Raw genomic sequence first — 17,613 nt, 5'->3', positions numbered from 1 at the left:
CGGCCGTGGATCAAAGCAGAAAGTCAAAGATAAAAAGCACTCAAATTTCAGGTTCTCTACTTATTAAAGAGATAAGGACAATGAAAAGCAAAGGTTACAAAAAATCTGTCATCTATATACACCAGTTATTATCCATATCTATCGAATGGGCGCACTAATTACTAAATAAGAAAACGTTGCGTTTAGAAATTTATATTCGCGTTGCAAGCAAAAATATCAAGTGCCACAGATATGAGCAAGAATTAAATAAATAATGACGTGCTAGATAGAATAATGAGAGATATCAGATTAATCTCAAAATCAAGCAAAAACAAAGCAACTCAAACGACATCTTCATATTTTCAACAAATATGCTGCGGTTTCAAAATGTTTATTTCCGTCCAAAATCTGGAAATTGCCACAAAAAAGCACTGGGGCTTAATGCACTGGGGCTTATAATAATACTAATACAGATGAAAATACTTCAAAGAGAAATGCTTTCCTCGGAGTTAGGGGAACACGTATGCAACCATGTTTGCAATCAAAAAGCATATTTGACATCCATCCAATTGGAGCTTTTAAGTGTTAAATTATCGTGTACTCTGCAGGAAGGCACAAAATTTTGGGTAACATGCATACCAATATCGTGGGGCATGCCGTTTAAAAGTTTTGAAAACAACAAATTGTTATAAAAAAGACAATTGGTTTGTTTGACCACAAAAAAGGCGCTTAAAAATTTGATTTTACAGAAATCAACTCTAAGTCATTTACTACAAGTGAATACAGTCCGAATTAGTGTCCAAAAACGATTGTCTTCGAAAATTGTAGAAAATTTTGCTAAGTTCGCGAGTAATTCAAATATCCCGAATGTCTAGACTTTAATATGGAAAGGCGATCCAGGGATATCGAAGCCACCCCATAGAACTCTCAATACGTAGTCACCTTTTTCCTCGAGTATGTACTCAACAGAGTAGACACCGCCCCCTGTGTGCTTAACAAAAATCTGCCTTGCTGGGATGACAGGTCCTTCGACACCCACCATGATTGCACCTCTTCCAGCTTGGCTGGCATTGACTGTGAAGGAGGCAACCTCGTTTATGTATGCTCTCTTTAACCCATCTCCACGTGATGTGCACTTACTTGCATCTGGGATGTTTGCTGCATCAATGGCATCTTCTGATGCAGCAATTATGACTTTGTATGCACTGCCAGGGATGTGCTGTCCTGCGAACCGGATGCTGATTTCGTAACTTCCAGCTATCGTTGGTCTGTACGTCACTTTGTAGGTTCCATCGTCTTGTTCCATGCAGTTCATCTTAACCTTTGCTGGTCCATCAATAGACAAGGCAAGCGCACCTGAGCCCGCGTCGAGGGCGTTGACAGTAAATTCGGCTTCCAGGTTTACAACACCGGCTCTAAGACCTGGACCGTAGGCTCTGACTTTGCTTGGATCTCCATCAATGCCTCCTACTCGTACTTTAAACGGACTGCCAGGAATGTGATGACCATCCAAGAAAACATTGACTCTGTGTTCGCCAAGCTCCTTTGGAACAAACCTCACAGCGAAGTTATCCTTTTCTATCTCAACAACAGAGCATTCTAATTCAGCGCCTGACGGTGATTGGACTGAGGCTGTTAATTTCCCGTCCTTTCCTTTCATACGAACTGCAAAGCTTGCTTGTTGTCCAACTCTGAGAACCTGTTCCTTGAACTTGGCCATGCTCATTGCCGCACCTTCTCCAGGAGCAACGACGTTGACTGTGAAAGGACTATCAGGGATTGGTTCATCAGCAAACCTGATATGCACAGTGTACTCTCCAGGCTCAACTGGGTACCATGTTATGTCGCATGTGCCATCTCCGTTGTCATGGCATTGAATATCAGCTTTAGCTGGTCCTTCAACGGCAACAGCCAGACCTCCTGGTCCTGCATCCTTGGTATTGACTGTGAATTTACATGGCTCTCCGGCAACAGCTTTTGTGAGACCTAGTCCAAATGCTTTGCAGGCTTTGGCACCACCTGATGGGGCATCAACATACACTTTGAATGGAGAACCAGGAATGTGTCTTCCTCTGTGCTTCACGTTTACCTTGTGTTCTCCGGTTTCTCGTGGAATGAATCGGATCGTGTACTGATCCCGTCCAGCTTCCATAACATCAGCAGGATCTTCCACTCCAGATGGCCTTGTCACTGTTGCGTTTAGTTCTCCGGTTCCCGAGAATTTGATTACGAAATCCTGCGGGGCTTTTGTGCTTGGGAATGCAAGTATGTCACTGTATGAATCTGGCGCACTTTCCTCAACTCCTTGTTCAACTGCAGAGATATCTTCTTCTACGGGCCTTCGCCTTCTACCTTTGTCGCCAGTGACAACACACTTGAAAGGACTTCCTGGAATATGCTCATCAGCATAGGTGACATTTATGTTGTATGTGCCAGCCTCGTCAGGTGTAAAGTCGACAGTGCATGTTCCATCCTAAAGCAAAGCAGAAATGATTTAATTTCTTTTCAAGTGTGGAATCATTAACAAGTAGTTAAGGAAGAGTTCTTACGCATCTCACATATATGTAGTACTCAATTTTAGCAATATTGAGTTTCAATGTGTCAAGAAACTTTTAAACTTCTACATGAAGTACAAAAAGGGCAGAACAATTCTAGGTGACGTGATGTCAAAGTCATTGATAAAACAACTATAAATTATCACGATTGCCATGCTAAACTAGAAATAGCTCTTGCTAGTACTGCCCGCAAACAATTAGTTCCTTGATAATGATTGTTTTGAATATTTAGGTCAGGACATTCGAAGAAGACACCATCTTGGGTCTTCACAATTTTATAAAAACAGCTGCTCTAGTTGATGCTAAACTATTCTTTTTATCAAGAATTTTTGGTGTCCAGTTTGCTTTTGATTTTAGTCCAACGCCCTTTTGAAAATCATTAAGTTTTTCGAGGGTTTGACATTTATTTTTCGTTTTCGAGAAGTAAACAAAGACGTATGCAAAATGGACACGTGATAGAACGGGTACACCTAAAATCGATTGCGATAAAGGATTCGTACAGCGATGTACAGGCGATAATCATGACAATCATAACTTTTGCTCGTACGGTCTCGAGTTTTTGGGAGAAAGGTGTGGCATCCGACTGGTTTTGTTTCCCAAAACTTCGAATGAAAACTTCCATCCATTGCGGAGAACCGAGCTGTGATGCAGCACCGTTTTCGTGCCAAAAAAACCGAAGGCCTTTAGCAGAGTCTTGGCAGAGCAACGCTCCGAAGATAATTTCCTTCCGCACAAAGAGGTGGCGATTAACGACGTCCTCGACAAAGCCGATTGATTGACAATGAAATTGATTGACAGTTGTCATGGCAGCAAAAAAGTGACAAAATCTGCTGACAAAGTGCTGACAACATGAACTGAAGATTCCATATGCTACTTATACGCGGGGCAGACTATAAGCCCTTCACTCGCGCGCTATCGCGCGCGAGTTGCGGGCAATTAATACAACACGACGGTACAGTAAAAAATCAGAAACTAATTAAAATCTAGATGAAAATGATATAAAAAACACATTTAAAAGTAGATTGCTATTAGAAGAAAGATTTTTACCTCGTTGTCAACACAGTTGATCTCAACCTTCGATGGTCCTTCAACGGATAGGCCTAGACCTCCATAACCAGCATCACGAGTGTCAACAAGGAAATCCAAACGTGTATTGACTGGGCCACCTTTAAGGCCTAGAGAAAGGAGAAGTCTCGTGAATTAATAAAGGTGTATGTTGCAATAATTATCTGCATTAATGTAATGCCTACTTAGATTTAGATCAAGGTTAAAAAAATTTGGCGGTTACTCGCGAAATGTGCTTACATAAAGTATGGTCTTACAAAGATACAACGGTAGATCTTAATGTTGAAAATAAAAACAAATTAACTAAATGTTGAATGCATTTCCCAAATAAAAAAAAATAACTACTTACCATCACCTCTGACTTTCACCTTTGATGCATCAGGTTTGGTTACGGGAAGATCTTCAGGTTTCACAATCACCTCATATGGACTGTTCTGTACATGCTCACCGCGCTTCTTGATGTTCAACAAGTGCTTTCCAACTTCTTTCGGCATAAATGACACCACGATCGTTCTGTTGTTAGGACCTGCCTTCAATTCAGCAGGCTCTTCCTTTCCTGATGGACTTGTCACGGTTGCTTTCAAATAACGCAGGTCCTCAGGGATTCTAATTCCAGGAATTTCTAGTCCAATAGCGCAAGGCTGGCCAGGCTTTCTTGGCTTAGCATCTTTAACCATCACCTCGATTGGGCTTCCCTTCACATGCCTCCTGTCCTTCTTTATGTTGATAAGATGTTTCCCTGGTTCCTCGGGTACAAAATTGACTGACAGTGTATTGTCTGGACCGGCTTTGGGCTCAAGTGGTTCTGTGTTTCCATTTGGTCTCTCAAGTGTACACTTCAAAAATTTAAGGTCTTCGGGTATACGCAAATCAGGCAACTCAACAGCCACATCACAAGGACTGCCAACAGTTGGTGCTCGCTCTGGTTCTTCTGACATTTCTACAGCAATTAAGAATGGGCTTCCATTAACGTTCTTACCGTCCTTCTTCACATAGACGTAATGGTCTCCTGGCTCTGTGGGGGTGAACGACAAGTTCAAGGTATTGTCATCATTGCATCGTACCTCCATAGGTTCCTCTTTTCCAGATGGTCTCTTCAATGTAGCACTCAAGTGTTTAAGATCACGTGGTAGCTGGATTCCTTCAATATCCAAGTTAACGTCACACACATTTCCAACCGTCGGTACCTAAAGAGTGGATCAAATGGATTATTATATAGAAAAATTTCTGTCATTTGAGAAAATGTGAAAACTGTATAAAAATAGTTTGACAAATTAAAACTATAAAGTAATGTTTAGTTTTACCATTTAAAGAGTCATTGCTTGGTGGCAAACAATGTTCAGAAACAAAAGCAAAAGTAACCAAGAACAAAATCATGAATTACCTTTGGTCTCTCTTCTTCCTCTACAAGAATTATAATAGGACTCTGTTTGATAGGCTTTCCATTCTTTGTGATATCAATAACATGTTTTCCTGTTTCTGTTGGCGTGAAATTCATTGACAGGGAATTGTCTGGGCCCACACTAAGATTCAGTGGCTCAGTTTTGCCATTAGGACGTGTCAATTTGGCTTTAAGGTATGGGAGGTCATTTGGTAGTGATATATCAGGCAAAACAAGGTTGACGTCACATGGAGTTCCAACTGCAGGTGATTTCTTTGGTTCCATTCCTTCTACTATGATAACAAACGGGCTGCCAGAAACCTGAAATACAATAAAAAATCCACCGTCAGCAAATCACAATCAACTCATTTTTTGAAATTTATTCTACTGCACAGGTTTTCACAATTTATTCTACCGCTTATGGCAACATCTACAGATATGAAGCTACTTTGCCTTAAATCCTTAACCGAAACATACCTCTCTGCGATTCTTCTTAATGTGCAGCAAATGCTCACCAGATTCTTTAGGTGTGAATGAGACTGCAATTGTCTCATCTGGACCTTGCTTGACATCCAAAGGCTCTTTGTCACCATTAGGTCTATCAAGAACAGCAGTGAGATAAGGTAGATCATCAGGGAGCTTGATTCCTGGTACTTTGAAGTTTGAATTATGTGGAGCACCGACAGCTGGTTTGGTCTGCTCTTCAGGGTAATCTGGAAAGTCTGGGAAATCTGCGGCAGACTCGGCGACCTGTTCAGTTTCTGGGACAATGTCTTCTGAAATAGGGGCACCAACAACATTGACAGAGAAAGGACTGCCTTGTACGTGTTTACGATCCTTCTTGATACTGATGAGATGTTCTCCAGGCTCGGTTGGAACAAATTTGACACTGATGGTTTTCTCTGGTGTTACTTCAATATCAATTGGCTCTTCTTTTGTCTTTGATGGCCTCTTCAAAGTAGCACTAAGTCTGCTGAGATCACCAGGTAAGTCTAGGCCGGGGATGTCCAGATCAAGGGCACACTCATCACCAACTGTAGGCTCCTTCTTTGATGGTTCTTCTTCTACAACCATTATTTCAATAGGACTTCCTTCCACAGGACGCCTGTCCTTAAGAATTTCAATAATGTGCTTGCCAGGTTGTTCTGGAATAAAATGCATTCCGAGAGTATTGTCTGGATTGGCTGTTAATTCTAGTGGCTCTTTCTTTCCGTTTGGTCTCGTCAGTGTTGCCTTTAGTTTCTTGAGGTCATCTGGAAGCTTAAGACTTGGCAACTCCAAGTTCACATCACATGGATTTCCTACGGTTGGCTGTTTCTCTGCAGGGACAGCTTCTTCAACCATGACCTTAAATGGGCTACCCTTAACTGGCTTCCTTGACTTCTTGATGTGGATTTGGTGAAGACCTGCTTCCTGAGGCACAAATGAGACTGCCAAAGTGTTGTCCGGGTTAGCCTTGACTGGCACCTTCTCTCTCATGAGTGTTGGCCGCTCGAGAATAGCTGTGATTTCTGACAGGTCATCAGGCAATACAATATCAGGCAGTTCTAAGTTAACATCGCATGGGTTTCCAACAGTGGGAGCTTTTTCAGCTTCTGGAGCTTCATCGACCATGATCTTGATTGGACTGTCCTTAATTGGTCTTCGTCTCTTCTTTATGTGGATAAGGTGCATGCCTGGTTCTGTTGGAACAAAGCTAACAGACAAACTGTTGTCTGGATTAAGCTTGAGGTCGACTGGTTCCGTGGCACCAGTTGGCCTTTCGAGTTCAGCAGTAAGATGCTCGAAATCTTCAGGCAAGTTGACATCTGGAAGGCTGAAGTTAACATCACATGGGTTTCCAACTGTTGGGTTTTTCACTGGTTTTGGTGCTTGTTCAACCATAACCTTGAATGGGCTTCCCTTGACTGGTCTACGCTTCTTCTTGATGTGGATAAGATGGAGACCTGGCTCACGTGGGGTGAAGGATACAGCCAAAGTCTTGTCTTTGTTGACTGACATCTCACAAGGTTCTTCCTCTCCATTTGGTCTTTCAACTGTAGCTTTAAGATCTTTCAAGTCATCTGGAAGAACAACATCTGGCAAGTCGAGATTGACATCACATGGACTACCAACCAAAGCAGTTGGCGCCAATTCTTCACCTGGCACGATAATCACGTATGGGCTTTCTTCGACGTGCTTCTTGTTTTTCTTGATATTGATTATGTGCTTGCCTGCTTCGTTGGGCGTGAAAGTTACAGATATATCTCCTTCAGGTGTCACATCAACATCCAAAGGTTCCTTCTTTCCGTTTGGCCTGATAAGACTACCCTTGAGTTTGTTGATGTCCTTCTTCCTGTCAACATCAGGTAGCTCGAAAGGAATCTTGCAAGGCTTTCCGATCTCCGGTTTGTCACGAACAAGGAGAGGAACTGGGCATCCGGGCAACTCTTTCCCTTTTTTCTTCAAATGCAAATCGTTTCGTCCAGCTTCAACTGGTGTGAAATTGGCACTAAGTGTTTTGTTTGGACCCTCTTTAAGATCGATTGGTGTGTCCTTTCTTGGGGAAGACAAAACACCACTGAGAGAAGGCAAGTCACTTGGAACACGAACATCGTCTGGAGCCATGTTGAGTTCAGCCTCCTTTCCAACTTCAAGCATTGGCTCTTCCTCGACAACTTGCACTTTGATTGGAGCATCAGGGATGCTTTCATTGGCGAAACTGATGAAGATGTCATAGGTACCTAATGGATATCAAAATAACTTTATAAATATTTTTTTATTCATATAAATATCAAAGATACTTCAACTGTATAACAAAACTGTACAATTAATTTCGTACCTCGGATAGCTGTATCGTTAAGTTTTCAAATACACCAGGATAACACTAAAATAACATTCAATGATGTCTATTCAAAAATGACACTGGGTCTGATTGTCAGTACATTCTCCCCCAATAAACAAGTTTCTGACCCTAGAGGTTTGGCAAAAAGTGGCCTATGTTTTCATTCACTTATAATAACTCTGCACTTAAGAGTCACGCTCGGTGTCACTTAAACATCCACAACTAATCATTCAAGCCCCATATAAAGTGATATTTGATACAACTATAACCGGAGTCGACTGTATTTCCATAGTCGACGGTGTGTGCTACGTTTTGGTTTATGGGTAGCAGGTATATAGTAATAAGAATAAATAATAATAAAAGCACTTATATTGCGTCATGGATTCACAGAGCTCATAGGCGCACTCATTTCGAAGTCAAAATAAAAGAGCTTGAATTTCTCTACTATGAAAAAAAAATTAATGTTACCTGGCTCTTTAGGAATGTATGTAGCAGTGCAGGTTCCATCGCCATTATCGATGCATTCGAAGTCAGCCTTGCTGGGCCCTTCAACAGCAAGCGACAGCTCACCCGGTCCGGCTCCTTTTGTATCAATAATAAATGCGTTTGGCTTGTTTACGTAACCCTTCTTCAGTCCTGTAGATAAGAGGCATGGCAATTAAGTGAAGTGCTCCAGGCGATACAAATGCTTTCTTCCATATAAGATAATATATATATTCTAAATAATTAACAACTGTGACCTATATATACCGTGAACGGAAAAATACTCAATCCTGCAATGGAATGTTAAAAAACGCAGAAACAGGCAGGAAAATGAGGGGGGGGGGGGGTAGTGACAAATAAAAAAGGTTTAAAAGGGTAAAACTAGGAGTCGAAAAAAAACTTGACCAGCTTCATAAAACAAGTGAAAGAGATTCTAATTTTATTATGCTAAGAAAGAAAATGAACAAAAAGTATATAAGAAAATGAAAAAAGCTGAAAGAGTTTCTTTCTTACCTGGACCATGCACTTTAACCTTTCTTGGTCCTGGTTTGACAACCTTGAACTTAAATGGACTTCCTGGGACTGGTACATTCTCGTAAGTGACATCAAGGGTATAAACTCCGAGTTCCTTTGGTGTATATTCAATATCATAGGTACCATCGCCATTGTCACTAACCTTGACTTTGTCTTTCTTTCCAGAAGGTGTTGTGACAAGTCCTTCCAACTTTCCTGAATGACAGATCCAAAATAGATAAAAATATTGAAGACTCCTCTATTAAAATAATTAACTCCTCTATTTGAACAAATGGCTGACTGTCTAAAGGATAAACCAATTATGATTCCCAATAAGTCGCCTGCATGGGGCTTAAAGTGCAGGATGTTTTTATCATTTTTAGAGTATACGCTTTTTCTCTAAATGACTGAGAGACCCTTGCGTGAGAAAAGTCAACCAGCATTTACTTTGATAACGACGGCTAGAAAATATTTGTCTTTGGGCAATTGTTCACATGTGAAATACTAAACCCAGGGCGAACTCTACTTGCTTTCTCAACCTAAACGGGTAAATTTCTTTAAATAGAGTTACTAAAGAGAATTCTTTTTAGGTTTTAACAACTCTATTAACAGGTCTCTTGCAACAACAAAAAGTGCACTTTCAGTGCCAATAAACTAGATCTTATTCCAAACAAAAACATTTACCCTTCATAATTATCTTTGTTTAGACAAACTCTGGATAACTCGAACTTTCGATGATAAAAAATTCTGATTTTCATTGCAATTTGTTTATTGATTATAAAAAACTACCAAATAAAAAGATACCGATGACGTCACAAACCTGGTTCGAGTTCTGAGCAGTCCAAGACTGACTCAACTGGCAGATCAACAACAGGTTCATCTGCGAGTTGACTGGCAAGATCATCAGTGTTGATTGGGCTGGTATCAGGGCCATCGATCGCCTTGGCTTTGAATGGTGAACCGTTGACTGGTCTGCCGCCGAAGTTAACATCAACGAGGTGATCTCCTGGCTCCTCCGGTGTCCATGAGCATGCATACACATTGTCATCAACTTCTTTGACTTCACATGGGATTTCATCCCCAACTGGGTTGCGAACCTTTGGCGTGACATTACCTATGAAATAGCAACGAATAACAAATCATAATCATTTCTATCAGTCGTAATCATTGCGATCGCTCATCCTCTATCAAATCAATCAATCATCATTTGTGCAATTAGTAATAACTGCTTTCTACTGCTATATCTATTGATAATCAATCTAAAATGTTACTAAAAGAATCAGTCAGCGAGAAAAAATATTTATTACACCATCAAAAATAAGTCAGAAGATATCTGTGAATAAAAGCCAAAAATAAGTTTAAAAGACGAAACTTTGCAACGACCTTCCACTAAACTCCCCTCTGGGAAACATTGTATGATATTTTCAATTCTAAGCCAATAGCTAGACGCTACTCATACCTTTGCCTGCTTTCGTGGCATCGACCTCGAACTTTGCAGGTTTTCCAACGCTTGGATTCTTCACTCCTGGTCCGGATACCTTGCATTTTGATGCATCACCGGTCGGATTGGCCTGTACGCGGAACGGAGACTGAGCTACTGTATCTCCACCATACTTGACACCAATGGTGTAACGACCTTTGATAAAAACGGATAGCTAAATAAGAACAACTAAAAATACACAGATATAGGAATCTAAATGCGAACAAGAGCAAAAGCTAAAAAACTTGGCTTGTATTTTGATAAATTCGGAGCAGCCCAAATTTTATTCGGTTACATTTTGATAGATATCGTGAGTGCAAACGCTAAAAAACACGATGAATACTTTACATTACACCTCTTTTACCTTTAGTGTCCGTCTTAACGACCCTTTTTTCTTGTAAATTGACAACCCTCTTTTCCTGTGTCTTAACGACCCTTTTTTCTTGTAAATTGACAACCCTCTTTTCCTGTGTCTTAACAACCCCTTTCTCTTGTGATTTAACAACCTTTTTTTCTTGTGATTTAAACACCTTCTTTTCCTGTGACTTCCTCATTGTTTACAAAGGCCGATAAGTGTGCATTCGCTACAGAGAATTCTACAAACTGACTCATGCCTAGGATAGATCATACTAAGGCAATGCATGTACAACATGCATCAACTGAATAGGCTGACTAGGAGCTGATAAATAAAACTTATTCATCTGTGAAGCGATTGTCTGAAGAAACGGATATAAGACAGGCCTGTCATAACTCCAGAATGGCAGAAGCGCGGGATGCAAAGGGTGGCTCGATTCAGCTACAAATACTTGTATGTTTATGACTTATAACCTGCATTTGGGGAAACCAGACAATGCCGCTGATTGACAGAATCGATTAGAATGATCTGAATGGTCTCTTTGTGAATCATTGGTCTTCAGCATTGATGAATGCAGTAGAGGCTTTACTACTCTAACGTTCACAAAACATGAAGAGCTTTTAAATAGAGCCTAACGAGTTAGGACTAAGGTGCATTTTGAGAATGTCCGTTATGATGCCCGTGATGGTGAAAAAATAAAGAGATTTCCATCATAGAAAATTCGAATTGGGAAAATTAAATGACTATAATTCGAATTAATACGAATTCTTCATTCTACACAATTCAATCGCTGCATGAACATTTTCAGATATTGCGGAAGTAAACCAAAATTTTTATTTTAATATCAAAATATATTTGCTTTGCTTCTTTGCTTAGTTGTCAAAAAGTATTTCTTAATTCTAATCTCTGGAACTATTATCGGATGATAAAAAGCAAACTTGTGAAGAAATAGCATATTTTTTAAAATTCATGATAGATTAATCAAGTATATCTATTAAAAAATGAGCCGATGCATTAATTATTCAACTAAGAGTATCAATGTGGTTAAACGTTAGCAAGCAACATTTGTCTAGTCCGAAATGGAAATTATGCTTGATAATTTTCGTAGAGCCTGCACTGCAGCAAAGCGCCTTTTTATGAGTTAATAGTCTGAAAAAACAATATTTTAGTAACAACAAGAAATTTGGACTTAACTTACCTTCTACATCTGGCACATATTTCACTTTGTAAGTACCGTCCTTGTTGTCTGTGATCTCAGGTTTTCTTGGCTTTCTGTCCGGTCCTGTAATTTCCACTTCCAGGGGTGCATCTCCAGCCTTTGAGGCATCAATGATGAATTCTTGTGGGAAGCTAGCGTCGACGTTCTTCTTCAAACCATCACCGCTGCATTTAACCTTGCTGGCATCTACTGGCAAGTAAGCTGGCACAACAAAAGGGCTTCCAGGCACATGTTCATCAGCAAATCGGACGTTGATCTCATGATCTCCGGGTTCAACTGGAATATAACTAACCGTGCATGTACCATCACCGTTATCTTTGCAAGTGATCTTTGCCTCAGCTGGGCCTTCAATTGCGAGACCGAGATTTCCAGCACCGGCGTTCTTTGTGTTGATTACAAATTCGTTTGGCTTGTCGACGATTGCCTTCTCGAGTCCTGGCCCAGAGAGTTTGACTTTGCTTGCGTCACCCTGAAAGGTCATGATGGGAATAAGTTTATTAATCTTTCGATAATGCAATATATCACAAAAACAGATTTTCTTCCTCTTTACAAAGCATCTGGGCCTATAAATTTTCTTTTTCATCTTTTCAAAATATAATTCCAACGAAATTTTTCTCAAACTCTGACATAGAATTTAGCTCTTCTTTTATATATAAAAAAGAACCTTACCTTCATCAATGCACTGACTGCAAATGGACTTCCGGGAACTTCTTTTCCTCCAAACTTAACAACGACCTTGTGTTTGCCGATCATGCTAGCTGTCCAGCTTATAGTGAAGACACCTTTCTTTCCTTCTTTGACTAAGACATCAGTCTGGGAGCCGTCAGGGTTTTCAATTGTGACTGACAGTTTACCAGGACCTTTACAAAGGAATGTTGTTTTAGGATATTCAATTTACAAAGCCAAATGCAACATGTAAAAGTGAAACAATGCCTCCTGAACTTATACTGAAAGCAATCTAACGGAAATGTTCGAATCTGCACTGCCAGATGCTATAACATACAAGACATCATTTGCTTATGTAAAAGCCAGGGGCAATACTATCGACGGATTCTCCAGCAAATAAAAGAAAATATCTGGCTTGAACCAATTTAATGAATATGGCAAAGACGTAATCTTGCTTTGTTTTGTAAACAATTTAATCAAGGGTTCTTTTTATGTCTACCAAAAAGGTTCTCTTGGATCTCTAGTTACAGCAGTTAAGTTATATAGAAAACCAATCGGGACTAAAAAAAGATTGCTAAGAATCTGCAAACATTATAACATACCGGCTTCCTCGGGGCATTCAGCTGTGAACGATGACTCTTGTCCAACGATAACCTCTTCCAATCCAGGCCCGTAAACCTTGCATTGCGACACATCAATTCCTGGCTCGACATCAATCTTGAATGGACTCTTTGGCACATCATCACCACCAAACTTGATAGTGATTGTATATTTGCCCTTCTTTGGTGGTACATACGTAACAATGTAAGTGTTTGGCTTGTCTCCCTCTTTAACCTCAATGTCATCAACCTTTGGCATTCTTCGGCTGTCTGGTTCGATACTAACATCAACATTACCTTCACCTGCCTCAGAGGCATCAATCTCAATGTACGTTGGTTCCTCTGCTCTAATACCAGTTGGTTTAATACCTGGGCCAGATACCTTGACTTTGCTTGCATCAGCAGCTGGCTCGATCTTGACTTTGAAGGGGCTTTTTGGTATTGGCTTGCCACCGAATGTGACTGTGATTGTGTGTTCGCCTGAGAAACACGGAGATTTTAATGAATTCAATAATACAGAAGACATTAGCAATACAGAAGTAAAACATCATGAATTTTCACAGTGGGCAATGACTTAAATCTATGCCACAGAAATACATGTGGAATAATTTAAGTAATCTTCAGACGATAGTATGAGCATACTTAAGTTTAAAGCCACCTTCGAAGATAACATAATCAAAGGCAAACACTCTTAATGATCGTATTTCAAACATGCTCCTATATTTCACCGGATGATAACATTTATAAGTGCAGAAATCTAACATCTTGGTTGAGTCATAAGGCCAAATGCCTGGACAGTATATCAATAAATTGAAAATATTGATGATGGTGAAATTTCAAAAGTATATACCAGGTGATTTTGGGCTGTAGAATACTTCATGTAGACCTGGTTCGAGTTCGTTCATTTCAACGTCAACAGGGTTTCCAACCTCATCAGTGACCACCACGTTTAATGCGGCCTTTCCGGCTTTACGGCTGTCGACTGTGATTGGTAGACGTCTGCCGGCTTTGCAACCTGGTTCAAGTCCGGGGCCGGTAGCTTTCACCTAATAATTGAAATCATGGTTACGTCATAAACAAAATTTACAGTACCAACATAATAAAGTTATGCTATAAACTTTGTATTTGGAATATAATTTAGCCAACCCTTCTCTTTGCTCCAATTATGATATAGAGATTTATACACTTTTATGTAACTATTCCTTTTCACTATTAAGCTTATCCTGAGCAATATGACATTGCTATGCCCACTAAACAGCACAACACATTCCTATACACATGGATCTCACTGATATTTGAAAATCTTCCCAGATAAATCCAAAAAAACACAAAAACAAAACTTACCTTGGACGCATCAAAGTCAGAGCTAACTATGGCTTTGAAGGGGCTTCCGGGTACATGCACATCTGCAAAGAGTACATTGATTGTGTATTCGCCATCTTCAACTGGCAAGTATTCCACGCTACACGTTCCATTTCCATGATCATCGCATTTGATGTCAGCTTCAACAGGTCCTTCAATCGTTAGGCCAATACCACCCTCACCAGCTTTGCTAGCATCAATTTCGAAATTCGCTGGTTTGTTCGCTTTGCCGCCTTTAAGACCAGCTCCGGTCACTTTGACCTTGGTTGGGTCGCAGTATGGTTTGATGAGAACCTAGGAACAATCATTTAAATGAAAACCATAGAACGAATAATTTTTATCTTATGCAAGAATCGAGGAAAAACACAATTTCAGGGATATTTTGAAACGCTCTCAGCAAAACATTTCTTAACAGCAGACAGCTTCGGTGAAATAAATGCCTAACAAAATATTATGCCGAAAGAAAAGAATGAGTAAAGGTTTCAAAGCGATAAAGATTTATATCGTCCTCACTGGCAACATATACATTTCAAGTCCCTAAAAAGATTTGCTTTGTACCTGGTACGGGCTCTTTGGGATGTTGGCTGCGGCAAACTTGATTGTAACAGTGTATGTTCCTGGTTTAACTGGCATGTAAGAGACAGAGTAAGTGCCATCTCTATTGTCCTTCATCTTAACTTCCACAGGGGTGCCATCTTCGTCTGTGCAGATAACCTCTACTTTTCCAGCACCGCCTGCCTTGTGTGTAAAAACGGTAAACTCTGCAGGGCGGCCTAAAAGGAGACATTTTCCGTTAAAGTCAACATTAAAGTAACGTAAACACCTAAAAGGTACTAAAAAGCAATTCGCATTATTCGAGGAGGCTACAACAACAGACAGGGACTGCAGAATACCTGAGGGAAGAGTTTCTTTGGCAAAAAACATGCACCAATACTTTACCTCCATCCTCCGGCCTGTAGCAAACTGTAGAGTCTGGTGGCATCTCACACTCAAGAACAGTTAACGACAAATCTGACTGACGCAAACATTCAGTACTATGCACTCCAGGGTTAGTGCTTCTCATCACATCATTTAAACCATGCCCATTCAACTCTGGGCAAGGCATTTCCACTTCGGAACTAGGATGTCACAAAGATGACGACACTAGTGCCAGATCCCTGACCCGAGAGAAAGTAAGTGTGCATCCTTATTGTGATTAGAAGTCAGTAAACCACATTAGTCACGAGATTTGGCTAAGAGTCCATGCTAATACGGAAATCTAGGCTGATTATGTTATCACGTGACAACAAAAATCAATCATTCTGTCATGTCTTTTGATATAAAATGATCGCACAGGATAAAAATTTGCAGCTCTAGAATAACTTTGCAACACAAACTCCGAACTTTTAAAGCTTTTCCTAGAAAATCACCAGCAACATTAAGGGGCAAACGAAAACGTCAAAAATCAGCAACACGCGGGAATAACATCATTGCTTCAACCCTTGACCCAAACCATACAAGTAACAGCCCTTGGAGACGTCTGTCGTTAAATCATGGGTTTACAGTCGAACTTTCTTTGAGATCCTTGCGAAAACATAAACGTGTCCAAGCTGTTTTGTCTTTTTTAATCTTCCTCAACCATAACCCCAGAAAATTGAAGAAACAAAGTCACCACTACATTTATGCACTGTGATATCTCTCTCCTTGATATTTGGATGCATAATAAAACTAAATCTCAAACTGAGCTTTCCAGTGAGAAGAAACTCCACCTCCTCTGAACCGTTATATCAGCCTTTGATAGAGATCAACTGAAAGAATTCATTAACGAAAACTTTTCCACCTGCTAAAAAAGAACACTGGTGTGCGTCGATTGTAACCAGAAAAACAAACAGCAAGGTTCTTAATCCACACTGGTGAAAAAAGCGAGGCATCCGGGTATGGGGCTGGAAAAAATTTCTGGTGTCCCAAGTTGATAGACGTAAGCAATTGACAACAATCAGATGTGTCGCTGTCTCCCAGAAATTAAACTCCAAGAAGCAAATAGTCGGAAAGTAGAATAATTTAATTCAACCTTATTGACAAATGTTTAGCATGATTCAGACAAAAGGTAGCCGTAGTTTCAGCAGTAGACAACGTTTATTTGACTAGAATGTCAAATGTCTATAAAAACTGCGATAAATCGTTTTAAAGATTCAACTGTTTACAGAAACTTGTATAGACGCTGTTTTGGAAATAAGGGAAAACATTTGCAAGAAAATTATCTTTTACACTTTGGTTCCGTAACGACCAGGTATGTTGTAAAAACAGCTGATAAGAAAACAAAATCATATTGCAGGTACATTCAACAAGTTATGAAAAATTTCTGGTTCAACATTCATGAAATGACGTCATCCACCATATGAAAATCACACGTTTAACAAAAGGCAAACGAGACACTGGGGCTGGGAGGGATGCAGCCTCCTAACCAGGAAAATTGTATCGCATTTCAGGCTCCATTCAGACAGTTTTTCATCAATAAAGCATTAAATTTCGGACAAGATTCGTACTAACCCCTCGAAGCGCTTAGTATCCGCTAGGCCCATAGGCTGAACAAGACACAAAATACCATAGCCGCTCCAAAATAGCGGCTACGAGGCATCACACTGCATGACCACGTGACCTTAACCGAGACATCCTGATACATACATTTTACCCAGCCATCAAATAATTACATAATATATAAATCATGTGCATGAATAGAGTGTTAAAAAGAACGAATAAAAGTTTCAATTAACGAAATAATTTTTGAATAAAATTTTATCAATTAGGCAGATCACGCAGTATTTAATTAAAAATCCTTGCAGAAAACTACAATTTTGTCTAAATATTTCGTCACACAATTCATACAAAATTTTTTTAAATTGATTTTGGCATTGCCCAGGCCATCTTGAAGCATTAAATCTGCTATGATTAGATGCTTTTCAGTACGTATTTAGGTCCATTGCTTACCTTATGGAAAAACCTAAAGCTTATCCCGAGATTTAAGCTTTAAAACGTACTGGCCTATACATTAGTTATAGAGCAGCTTTAAGATCGTCCTTTGTTCTGGCCGGCTGATATTGAGTTTAACTACGCTTTCGATGCTATTTATGAAAAGGTGCTTATGCCCAGCAG

General features: G+C 40.0%; 1 protein-coding gene across 6 annotated transcripts in view; it reads right to left on the bottom strand.

Annotated features, from left to right (window-relative positions):
- Positions 1-45: 45 nt before the first annotated feature.
- The window catches only part of LOC135692792 (filamin-A), a 45,993-nt gene continuing 28,425 nt past the window's right edge, over positions 46-17,613 (bottom strand). For all 6 annotated transcript variants that reach the window (XM_065211092.2, XM_065211091.2, XM_065211094.2 and 3 more), the window contains 15 exons: positions 15,040-15,254; positions 14,464-14,775; positions 13,970-14,165; positions 13,123-13,599; positions 12,524-12,714; positions 11,834-12,323; positions 10,260-10,436; positions 9,621-9,914; positions 8,801-9,016; positions 8,273-8,440; positions 5,458-7,703; positions 4,984-5,301; positions 3,949-4,786; positions 3,582-3,709; positions 46-2,452 (listed from right to left, as the gene is read on the bottom strand). In XM_065211092.2, coding sequence (XP_065067164.1) covers positions 851-2,452; positions 3,582-3,709; positions 3,949-4,786; positions 4,984-5,301; positions 5,458-7,703; positions 8,273-8,440; positions 8,801-9,016; positions 9,621-9,914; positions 10,260-10,436; positions 11,834-12,323; positions 12,524-12,714; positions 13,123-13,599; positions 13,970-14,165; positions 14,464-14,775; positions 15,040-15,254 — 7,868 coding nt within the window. In that variant the 3' untranslated portion in view covers positions 46-850. The remainder of the gene's footprint in view (positions 2,453-3,581; positions 3,710-3,948; positions 4,787-4,983; positions 5,302-5,457; positions 7,704-8,272; positions 8,441-8,800; positions 9,017-9,620; positions 9,915-10,259; positions 10,437-11,833; positions 12,324-12,523; positions 12,715-13,122; positions 13,600-13,969; positions 14,166-14,463; positions 14,776-15,039; positions 15,255-17,613) is intronic.

Source organism: Rhopilema esculentum, chromosome 3, assembly GCF_057945365.1.
Source record: "Rhopilema esculentum isolate cy_ngs chromosome 3, ASM5794536v1, whole genome shotgun sequence".
Classification (NCBI taxonomy): Eukaryota; Metazoa; Cnidaria; class Scyphozoa; order Rhizostomeae; family Rhizostomatidae; genus Rhopilema; species Rhopilema esculentum.
The sequence above is the reverse complement of the archived record's forward strand: the minus strand, read 5'-3'. Positions and strand labels throughout refer to the sequence as shown.